Here is a 12,485-nt window from a genome sequence, read left to right on the forward strand (position 1 = left end):
GATTGACGTGATCACATCATTATGCATATAAATGTGGAATCACTATGTTGTACACCTGAAACTAATATAGCAACGCATGTCAACTATAATAAAAAAATGTAGGAGAGGAGCTATGATTTCTAAGCTCTTTATCCATCTGTTCAGCATATATGGCATAAGTAGGTGCCCATGTACGTGACACGTGACCCCCACAGGTAGATCTCTTAATACTGTGTCAAGGACCAGTGCCAAGGACTCAACATATGGGGAAACAAGGATGCTGATAATCTCAGGACCTTGCCCAAGACCACACAGTTAAATAAATAGCAGAGCTGGATTTATATCCTGGGGACAGAGAGCCCATACCATTTACCTCAGTCTATCCAATACAGTCTATCCAGTACAAAGCCTGACAGGGTAGGCAATGGTACATGTTTGTCCAATGAATAAACAAAAGAATAGTAATTTGGAGATGAGATCAACAAACTGATACCAATTCAGGTAAACGGCCTTCCTGTAATGACAGGACCTCATCTGAACAACAGCTAAGGCCATATTACAGGCTTGGTATATCAGAGCCAAATAAAGGAAAGCGTTTGGGATTTCTGAAAACCTATCCCCAGTCATAAACCAACATGATCCAATGCTTGCTGGGCTAAGAATTACATGTATTCCTGAAAGTCCTTCTCTGACCGAGCAGTGGTTGCCAAATTTAAAACAAAAGAATGTTACATCTGAACCATCCCGAAAAAGGACCTATAATTAATTCATTCAAAAGTTCGAGAAACAAGCATCTCGTTATTTCTGTTAGCATTCCTCTTGGTGGTGAGCAGATATTAATAGTAAAACACCTAATAATTTACTCAATTAAATATTTTCTTGGGTTTTGCTTTATTATGACATAATAAAACATAGTAATAATAAGTCTAATGGTATAAAGACTAACAGTGTTTTTAACAAAAACCAGATGCAAGCAGTTTTAAATATCTGCTACTATTTCCTCCCTGACGTCTAAACATGTTTTTACGAGTTAACAGACCTCTTCGCCTCTTCATAGAGGAAAATTGAACATCATTCTTTTCTCAGGGTGCTGTTAGTGATTCTGGTAAGGTGCATCCCGGGTGAGAACCTCAGAATAAGGCCCTTTTGATGATTATTTTACACACGTACACACACACACACACACACACACACACACGCAGTCTCCGTATGATTAGTACAATTTCCACCTAAAGTAGGACCCCTGTTCAGAGCTGGATAGATGAAAATATCTTTTTCTCCCCCGTCATTTTAAAATTAACTTTGGCAATCCTTTACAAAAGTTAACTTGGCCTGCTAACCACTGTCACCAAAGTACAGTGAAGCCTCATCTCCTTTACTATCCTCTCTAATTCTATCCCCCTTCCAAATGTTGAAAGAGATCCCAACGACGAGGAAAAAAAATACGTTCTTTGTAACTTACACATGTAAATGCAAGCAAATATACCAGGGGACCTGTTACCTTATTCAAAATAACAAAGCAAAGTTTATTTAAAAAAAAAAACAAGATATTTCAGGGACTCACTCCTTTGATCAGAGGAAAGATAAAAATCTCCTCCACAAACCACGTATTGAAAAATATTTGAAGGCAAAGCCTGAAAGGGTTGGCAGCATGTGGTTCTGTTTTTCCTCTGGCAGTCTGGCCTTGGCACAGGACTGGACCCACTACCTGTGCTTCCCCTACTGCAGGAGGAGCTAGCCATCATAAATGAAGACAGAAAACTTAAGAAAGATCCACACAGGCACCCGAGGTCCTTCCCTTGCCTCTACCACTGGGAGTGCTGTTCTCACCTCCTACAGGGTTGCCCAATCTTGGCAAACATTTGGGAAGAAGGCTCTCAGAATGAGTATGGGTCTTCAAACAAGAAGACAACTTTGGCATTAGAGAGAATTATACACCTTAGACAACAATTATCTCCGTATGTCTTAGTGTGTGTGTATGTGTGTGTGTGAGTGTGTGTGTGTGTGTGTGTGTGTGTGTATGTGGGGGGGGGGCTGGAGAATTCTTAATCATGGAGCCCCCAAAAAGGAAGTGACTATATGAACTGAATAACACTATTAAGATAAGAGCCTTTTATCCAGCAGCCCAAGAGAACACCTGCTGGCAGGACCAAGCAAGCAGACAGAAGCAATTTCCAGCGAACAGCAAATTCACACTGTAGCCAGATGTATGCTTCTAATGTCAGAACTATTATTTATCCAGAGTAAATGAAAAGATGTAAAACTTTTTATTAAAACCAACTGAAAGACGCCCCGGACCCGGAGCATTTACACAGTCAAGACCCAAGAATTTATGACCAGGTACGTGCAAGGACTCACTCTATCACAGTTTTGTGGGGAAGGACCCATGGAAAGGCTTGATGAGGTGGGGTGGCAGAAGGAGAACAGGCATCTAAGTCTCACAAATGTAGCCTCCCCACCAATTCCTTACTAAGAGGAGACAACAGTAATATGAGAACCTCACTATGGACTATTCCTAGCTTGTTAAGTGGATTTATAATCCGGTTCACAATAAATGTGGGTTTTTCTTTTCATTCCAGAATGGAGGTTCTCCCTTTTCAATAAATCATTTTTCTATCTTCTTATCAAATGAGTTACTATATAGGGAGTGCTTACAATAGACCCTGTGACATACAGTTGGCTACCTTTACTGTTATTAACATCCTCCCTCCAAGGACATCTCCAGATATGACATCTAACTCTCTGGTCTGGGTCGAGAAGGCACTGCCTACTATTGTAGTCGAGATTCCAGGGTAAATCTAGTTAATCGCTACTTCCTTCAGGATGCTGCCTTTTTGTCTGGGTATCTCATTTGATAACAATATCCTACATGTAATATATTCTTATATCCACATATATTCATCATGGAAAGATGTTCCGTGTGTATTTGTCCTTTGTGTGCAGCAACAATGGTGTTCTTATTCAAATAAACTTTATGTTTTTGATGCCTTTTGAGAGAAAAAGAGAGTGCAGAGGGAGAGGGAGAGAGAGAATCCCAAGCAGGCTCCACACTCAGCTCAAGCCTGACACGGGGCTCAATCTCAGGATCGTGAGATCGTGACCTGAGTCGAAATCAAGAGTTGGACGCTTAACCGACTGAGCCACTCAGGCGCCCCACATTCAAATAAACTTTAAACACCCTCATTTATAATGAGGAGAGACCTGAAGATATTTTGTTTATACTAAATATTCTGGGTTTTATCTCTTTTTTAAATTTTTTTTCAATGTTTATTATTTTTGAGAGAGAGACAGAGACAGAGAGCAAGCAGGGAAGGGGCAGAGAGAGAGGGAGACATGGAATCCGAAGCAGGCTGCAGGCCCTGAGCTGTCGGCACAGAGCCCGATGCAGGGCTCAAACTCATGAATCTGAGCTGAGGTCAGAAGCTCAACTGACTGAGCCACCCAGGCACCCAAGGGTTTTATCTCTTTTCTTAAAATTGACAAGACTAATTACATCACCAGCACCCCCCCCACTGCCCCCCGCCATTGAAGGGACTCCAAATGTTGCATAAATCAGACCCAGCTTACTCCTAAGGCCAACTGCAGGAAAGTAGTGTGAGATGAATTTAGAGAGATGACAGCATCACTGAATAATTATATGGCTTTCTCATTCAATGAGATATATAATATCCATGTGTTTGAGAGGCGAAGAACCCTTTTTTCTTCTTTTTATCCTTCACAAATTCAAACATCGTATTTTGCGAAGGGAAGTCTTTGAATTCATATTTGTTGAAAGAAATAACCCGTCACCGTAAGATATATGTTCTATATAACATAAGGCATAGGTTATCAATCTGAACCAATGCAAATTAAAATATCTCCTTTAAATATACTCAAACTATCTCTCCAGACCTGGAGCCTAGTAATCTATCAGCCAACAAGTATTTATTAAGTGACTAGGTTTCCCTTGTCGCTCGCAAATCCCCAGAGGACCTTGTTCTCTTTCGGGGGCATGAGTCAGAACAACATAGTTGCTAAGAGCACAGCCACCCATAGGGCACCTGTGTGTCCTCAGGCTTATTCTCAACCCACCTGGAATTCAGTCTCCATCTGCAGTACAAGGATTTGGGGTAACAGTTTTTAATAATAGCAGCAGCCACTTCAAAATGTCGTTGTGAGACTTAAACTAGTTCATGCACATAAATAATATGTGCTTAGTAGGCAGTGCTATTGGCTTTCTATTAACAGGTTATTTGACCCAAATACGATTTAGCAAGAAATGTTGGAAAGCACGGGATTCTTAGAGATATTGAGAGAGCACTGGAAAAGTCCCGAGGTAAATATTGATGGTGGTCATCCGGATGAGGCTAGGATTTCTAAAACTCTCTCGCTCTGATGTTCAAAGTAATAGTGTACTTCAAAATAATAATATTATTATTAGCCAATATACACTGAGCATTTACCATGGCCTTCTTCCGCAACTAATATGTTTTATTACTTGTATTCCATTCAAACAAAACACTCTTCCACCATATTGGCTGATGTGGTATACTCCATATGCCACAAGGTATAGGGAATCTGTGTCTGGTTAGAGAAGTTAGTATCTTGGGGCACCTGGTTAAGGAGTTATCAGTTGGTTAAGCCTCCAAATCTTGATTTCGCCTCAGGTCATGACCTCACAGCTCATGGGTTTGAGCTGTATCAGGCTCTGGGCTGGCAGCATGGAGCCTGCTTGGGATTCTCTCTTTCTCCCTCCCTCTCTCTCTTTCTGCCCCTCCCATACTCATGCTTGCTCTCTCTCTCTCTCTCTCTCAAAAATAAATACATAAACTTAAAACTTAGTATCTCCTCGACTTCAAATGTATGAGCCACTTGAAGCTAATTATATATTAGTGTTTAATGGAGTGCAGTCTCAATCCCAATGCAAAGCACACCGTTAGGGAAACAGCAGAAAAAGATTTCTTTTCCTTCCTACAGTATTATATGCTTAAATAAAATGCCTATAAGAGCATAAAACATCTTGATTTACTAAATTACTCATGATCTTCTGACCCCAATTAAGTCTGAAATAGCAAAATCCCATGGCCCATTGTACCCTAAGCTTCTGTCTCCGAGGGATGAAAATATACAATAAACTGTTCTATGATGTTTGCTATTATGGAGACTGAGGTAAGCATAAGACCATAGCTATGTTTATAAATGCTTCTAAAATGAGAAAGTGTGAGTATAAATTCACTCATTCATTCATTCCATAAATATTTACTGACGGCCTTACTATACACCAGACATTGTTTCTGTGACCTGGAAATACAGGGTAAACAAAACAGCAAAATCCTTCCCATCTTGAAGTTTACATGTCAGAAGGGAAAGAGACTCAGATAATAAATGCATTAAAATGGGACTCTGGCTCAGTTTCAGAGGAAACCCTAAAAGAGCTGAGGAACCAAGCCTCCCTCACTTTCCAATGAATGCTATGGCAAAGGACATATGTTCTCAACCCGTGGTTCCTTCCCCCGAAGAGGATATGAAACAGAATGGTGGAGAAGCCGAGAGAATTAACTATCTTAGAAAGATTTTCAAGCCTAGTGAGAGTGGCTTCCCAGAGACACCCCTGTGAGCTCCAGGGCCTGGAGCGGCTCTGAAATATGACTTGCCTGGGAAATCCGAAGGGCAAGAAGAGGGGTGAGGGTCTTGTTGAGTTAAGTAATTGCACGCTGACCTATGGCAGATGAGAGGTGCCTGTTCTCCATGGCCTGAGTGTGCACACCCGTGTGTGTGTGTATGAGAGAGAGAGAGAGAGAGAGAGAGAGAGAGAGAGAGAGAAAGCGAGAGAGGGGGGAATTGGAGGGGAGAGAGAGCTCCCTTCAGACATCAACTCCCAGGGAGAAATTCCAAGGCCTCCTGACAGCTGGGAAATGGGGTGCCTAGTCCTCAGAGGCAATTCCAAACTTACACCTCAGCTTCCTGCACATGGCAGTTTAGGAGGGATTCTGACAGGAGGAAGCACCTCCAGCTCAAGTCCATCTGGATGGAGCGGCGGAAAAATCACTTTTAAGTAACTAGGGATGTTTTGTCTGGTAGAAAACAGACTGAAGGGAAAGATCCCCTCCACCACCCCTCCTGACAGTTGAAAAGCTATGGGTAGTTCACTGACCACGAACATGGAACTGTCTCATTTGCCTCACATGACTCTTATTAGTAAGAGTGCCAGGCATGCCTGTCCACACAGATCGGTCCCCTGACTGCCTCCTGTGGTTCTAGTGACACTCAGGTGGCTCTTGTGTCCCAGTTCTACTCATGACACCCCTGACTCCCCCCACTGTAGTCTAATCCAGTCCCATCACAATATTGCAATAATGTAATTATATAATCTTCTAATGACTATAGTCCTCCAGCCTCTGTTAGCTCTTTTTTTTAAAAGTTTATTTATTTATTTTGAGAGACAGAGAGAGAGAACGAGCAAGCATGAGCAGGGGAGGGCAGAGAGAGGGAGAGAGAGAATCCCAAGCAAGCTCCAAGCAGTCAGTGCAAAGACCGATGTGGGCTCAAACTCATGAACCACGAGATCACGACCTGAGCCGAACTCAAGAGTCAGACGCTTCACCCACCGAGCCACCCAGACACCCCTGTTGACTCTTTTTTTTTTTTTACAGTTTTTTAAGTTTATTTATTTGAGAGAGACAGAGACAGTGTGAGCAGGGGAGGGGCAGAGAGAGGGGGAGAGAATCCCAAGCAGGCTCTGCACCGTCAGCACAGAGCCTGATGCCCGATGCGGGGCTCAAACCCACGAAATCGTGAGGCCGGGAACTAAGCCACAGAAACACCCTCCAAGCTGCAACCCTGAAACTCTCCACCTGCTTGTCCCTCTATGGATACACTTAGAGGAAACATAATCACACAAGAGTGAAAGAAATCCAACAGACCAAATGCAGGGCATGGGGTCACGTGGTAACTTTTACACGTCAGCACCATGCTTCCAGTCTAGGGGGTCCACGTCATTACGTGGTCCCTGCAATGCGCACAGAGGCCTTTGGCTCCAGGGGCAATCCAAACTCACTTGTGGCTTCAGGCAGACAGTCTGCGAGCAGGCAGCACAGAGGCTGCTGACAGTTCTTTCGGTTTGACAACGTGCTCTCCTACCGATTCATGAGAAACGTAGGTGAACGCGAATTTGGAGGTCCGAGCATGTCGGAGCCTGACTCTTCCTGAAAAGCCACACTGTGGTCACTCTGCCAGACCCACCACTGCCTGTGTCTATGCCACGTCGGCTTGCAGGTCCCGGACCATGCACCGCCAGAAATGCCCAGTGTGGGTATCTCCAAACACAGACTTTAGAAATGTCTGGATTGTGAGCCCTGCACGTTCAGAAAAAAACATGTGGGGTATCCTCGCCTAGAGACCCTCTGTGTCTCCATAAACAAACAAGCAAACAAATAAATAAGTGAGGTTACTGTATCTGAATATCAGTCCTGTGTCTTAGCTCCTTGGTCCTGAAGTGCAGGAAAGAGGAAAGTACTCACAACAGTGCTTCCCTATACTAACTGCACAGATGCCTGTGGGTTTCCGTTTCAAGCCCAGTGCCTCCCTCTCTCCCATTAGGAGCAGCACCAGCAGACGTGCGTGCTGATCATGCTTTGCCTGGGCACTGACCTTGCAACATTTTGTGAATTCGGGATATTTCTTTACATAGAGAACGGCTTTTTGCTTTTGATTTCATGCTTCACCTCCTGACAGTGTCAGTCCCTGGTGCACCAGGTAGAAACATTGGGCCGATTGTCCCGCGCTTCTGAAATAGTCGCACGACCACCCCTGCAGAGACTGAGGCAACTCGACAGAAAGCAGGGCTGGTTAGTTGGGAAGAAGGCAAAGCCAGGCACTGTCATCTAAGTATGAAGGGAGAAAATTCCAGTTACCTGATTTTCAGGTAAAACCATAAGGAGATATCCTGATATAAAAGTAACAGATCATTTAATTGAATATATACAGGTACTCCTTTTTTATTTCTTTTAATGTTTATTTATTTTTGAGAGACAGAGAGAGAGACAGGTACGAGCGGGGGAGGGCAGAGAGAGAGCGAGACACAGAATCAGAAGCAGGCTCCAGGCTCCGAGCTGTCAGCACAGAGCCCGACGCAGGGCTCGAACTCACAGACCGTGAGATCATGACCTGACCCGAAGTCAGACGCTTAACGGACTGAGCCAGCCAGGTGCCCCCAGGTACTCATTTTTAAAGCACTTGTTTCTGAATGTGTATGATACCCCCCCTTTTTTTTTAAACATGAGCTCCAGGCCAAGCCATGAAATACAAGTTGCCCGTATGTTATAACCTTGGTTCTGAGGCCAGAAATTACTCTGTTTCAATGTCTTCGTTTATGTTAAACTGTAGGAATGAGGCAAGAGTGGGTGTGGTCCCCTGAACAAGGGATCTTGAGGTTTGATAAGGATTATGCTTGCACTCACTTTTCTCCAGCTCTTCGTCACTTGTTGTAGTAAGGATTTAAGTGACTTCGAAGAGCCCTTACTTAGGGGGCCACCTGAGTGGCTCAGTCGGTTAAGCATCTGACTCTTGATTTCAGTTTAGGTCATGACCTCACGGTTCGTCAGTTCGAGCCCCACATTGGGCTCTGGGCTGTCAGTGAGAGATTCTCTTCTCTCTCTCTCTCTCTCTCTCTCTCTCTTTGCCCCTCTCCCACTCTCATGTGCTCTCTGTCTCAAAATAAATAAATCAACTTAAAAAAAAAAAAACCAAGAGTGGTTACTCCGGTTCTCCCTCAGGCAGGAAAGTCAACACGGCGTCTGCAGTCCTCACTATTCAGATGAAGAATCATAATATGCATTATAAATGCAATAGTTCAGGAAAGACAGAGCCATTATTTGCTGTTCTGCATACACCAAGTCGTCACCTCTTTTCCTGAAGACTCACCACAAGTTGATAAGTTGGTGGCAGTGACCAATGGCCCTTCTCGCACCACCCTGTTGGTTGGGCCAAACACAACTTCCTTTTTTTTCCATGTTAATATACAGCCATCTCACCTGAGACACTGGGCACAGTCTTTATTTCTGACGGTATTGTTTGGAGAAATTGACCTGGTGTGGTTTAATGTTTATACTTGTGGAAGAACTTCAAATATGGAAACTTAGAAGGCAGACCATGCCTCCTAATTTGAACCTCAGAAGAAATCGTCACATTCTTTTCTATGCCTTCAGATTCTTGCAGGGCAATGGGAAATGGATCCAAAATTTTGCAGCAACATGCTTGAGAAACCCTCCTCCAGACTCAGATTACTCTCTTCCAGTACTTGATTGAGGCATATGGAAGAGATCTCAGCTGATGTATAAACAAGTCATGACCGGGACCCGGCCTCCTACCCGGTACTCCTGCTACGTGGCTTGGAAATGTTAAGACGGTGCTCTGCCTCCTTTCCACTTGCCACCACATTCTCCCCAGCAATCCAATATGCAAAGCGTGTGCCAATGTTGCTCCGCCCTCTGCCTTATTTTGTTGAAAATACCCTGAGTTCACCTTAACCAGCCAGAATGTTCCAGATACACTGCAAGCGTACCAACGAAGACCGACTTGGGAACTTGTGGGGGAGGATAGCTCTGTAAATGACAAAAACGTGTCACCAACCAGCTCCACGCTACTCAACTTGCAGCTGCTCAAACACTTGACGCCCGCTCCCAACGGGACCAGCACGACGCACAGACAGCATCTCTCGTATCAGATAAAGACAGACCCGGAAGCCCAGCGAAATGCATTCCGACCTCAGCAGAGAACAGCACACGTCTCTTACCTTGCATCGTTGCTTTTGTTGGTTCCGAGAACAGGGGGATGAGCAAGAGGTAGATGAGGTAGACAAAGGAGAGCCCATTGTACCGGAACGCACACGCTGCGGTTGGGAAGAGAAATGAGAGGGAGAGCGTCATTAACAATGGCAGGCTGATGGGACCAGGGTGCACGGGCCTGCGTGGGTGACTGCATCAGCCGTCGCTAGATCAAATGGCAACCTAAGCAGATAAGTCAATTAGGAAGTAAAAATTCAGCCTTTCTTCTGTGTTCCTCACTCTGTCGAGCACCATTAGAAATGCAGAATTAAAATGCATCATCCCTGCTCTTAAAATCTACCCAGGAAGGCAGCACCCACATACCTGAATGAAGGCAGTCCATAAATGAGTCATAAATTAAGCTGGAGAAATTAAAATTGCTACGGAAATATAGAGGCAACGGGATTGGGGAGGGTTTGGGATGCGCGGGGAAGGTTTTTCCATGGAAGAGAGGAGACAGAAGAGACAGACAACAGAAGGATATTTGGTAAACGCTCCATGGCAGGGCTTTACACAAATTTTGTCATTTAATCCTCATTTTATGAGTAGGAACAGTCAGGCTCAGAAAGACTCAACCGCTCACGTGAATCTCCCAACTAGGATTTGACCGAGTTAGAATTAAGCTCAGATCTGCCAGGCTCCCGACCCTATGCTCCTTCTTCTGCATCGCTTATCTGACACACAGAACTCCAACGACTGGCTCCAGTGCGTGCCTTAGCTCTCCAGGTTCCCATTTCCCCATCTGTGAGGCACACATGATAACTGTCTCTAACTCATTGACTCATTATGAGGGATAAATAGAAATATATAATATGATAATACCTATGGCTCAGCGTCTTATACCCAGGAGGCCCTCAGAAACATGAGCATTTATCATATCATCCTCATTATTATCCAGGGAGAAGAAAGTGTGCGGTGTTCCATGCAGAAAGAAAATGAGCACATTATAGCAATGAGAAATAAATTTACTGGCTGACTAAAGAAAAACTAAAGACGAGAAGGACTGAATATGAACCTGTGAGGTGAGGAAATCTGTTTAATGATTACACAGATGGAAACATGTTGGAATGAAAGTTGGGAGGAGAGAAAATAGAAGGCAGTGGACTATGGAGTTGATGTTAGTACATAACCATAATAACAATTATTACTATTAAATAATAATAATAATAATGATGATGATGATGATGATGATGATCTGGTGACTGTGTGAGAAATTTGGACTGGGAGAGAGTGAAACTGAAAAGTTGTGGTAATTGGGGAATAAATGAGGATTCCAGACAGAGCAGTGATGACAGCAAGTTTAAAAAGCAGCAGATGGAATAAAAAAGCATTTTGTAAAATAAATATGGAGAGGTGTGAAGAGAAATTATACAACAGTGACTCCAAGGCTTGTAGCCCGGGCAATGATAAGTATTACTGCCATGGAGAAAAGTGATTTAAGAAGTGGTAAGTTTAGGGGCGTCTGGGTGGCTCAGTTGGTTAAGTGTCCAACTTCGGCTCAGGTCATGACCTCACAGTTCGTGAGTTTGAGCCCCACACTGGGCTCTTTGCTGTCAGCACAGAGCCTGCTTCGGATCCTCTGTCCCCCTCTCTTTCTGCTCCTCCTCTGTTTGCTCATTCTCTCTCTCTCTCTCAAAATAAATAAACTTTAAAAAATATGAGTTTACCTTTAGACAAACTCACAGAATTAAATCACAGGGTGGGGACCAGATGGAAATAGCCAGTCGTTAGCATGGACAGCATCCTTGCTTAGGGCTCTAGGGGGAAAGGGAGGTGCAGCCTGAGCAAAGTGTTCGAAGAAATGACAAGAAGGGAAAGATTCTCCCAAGGCAAGAGCAATGGACAGATGTACACAAGACAGAAGCATCTGCCTCGACTGCTGCCTGCATATGGGGTAAAGATGGAGGGGAAACTGGTAGGTATGCAAGAAAAAAAAAGCGGCAGAAAATTTAGGACAGACATGAGAAAATCCAGGAAGGTCCAGTTTCACAAGAGAACAAGTTTTCACAAAAAAGTTCACTATGACAGAGAGATGAATTGATCACCAGCAAGGATGTCTTCGAAGGTCTCTGAAGGAGGAGGTCGTCACACGGAAATGCAAGAGAAGCACTGTGGTAACCAAGAAGTAGGAAACGAGAAGGGGAGTCCGGGGGGGGGTCAGGAGAGCCCGAGAGGACTGAGTATGGGAGACATGGCACGGGCAAGGCCTGGGTGCCCTTGGTCAGAGGGTGGAGCATCTGGAACCACAGGACAATCAAGTATGGGATGCACATTGGGACTCACAAACATGGTTCCCACGCAGGGAGACCAGATCCAGGAGGGCTGATCTTGAGACAGAATTTGAACAGCAGGAGCATGGCATAGGCCAGCCCCCAGCCCTCGCTTCTGGTGGCTTACTCTAGAGTCCAGCAATCAGTGGCACCGTAGGGCAAAGTGAGGGATGGTATCCTAAGGAAAGGAGGAATTCAGAAAACGTGCTTTTTCATTCCAAAAGAATCGCGCACATACTTGTAGCTGTTTACGCCATCACTGACATTCCTAATCTCCTTTATGGAAAGACCCAAAGCAGGAATAAACTTTCACACTATTGATGGGGCTGATAGGAAAATATATAAATGGGACAATGTAAAGGAATAAAAACATATGCTTGAATTGGCTTTCTAGATTGTTTTTCCTTCTGTCTCTTATTTCTCATCCACAGCT

General features: G+C 44.1%; 1 protein-coding gene across 8 annotated transcripts in view; it reads right to left on the reverse strand.

Moving 5' to 3' along the window:
• LOC102966393 (piezo-type mechanosensitive ion channel component 2) overlaps positions 1-12,485 on the reverse strand; it is a 468,901-nt gene that overhangs the window by 375,838 nt on the left and 80,578 nt on the right. For all 8 annotated transcript variants that reach the window (XM_042961476.1, XM_042961473.1, XM_042961474.1 and 5 more), the window contains exon 2: positions 9,752-9,847. In XM_042961476.1, the coding sequence (XP_042817410.1) occupies positions 9,752-9,847 (96 nt within the window). The remainder of the gene's footprint in view (positions 1-9,751; positions 9,848-12,485) is intronic.

This window comes from Panthera tigris, chromosome D3 (genome assembly GCF_018350195.1).
Source record: "Panthera tigris isolate Pti1 chromosome D3, P.tigris_Pti1_mat1.1, whole genome shotgun sequence".
Classification (NCBI taxonomy): Eukaryota; Metazoa; Chordata; class Mammalia; order Carnivora; family Felidae; genus Panthera; species Panthera tigris.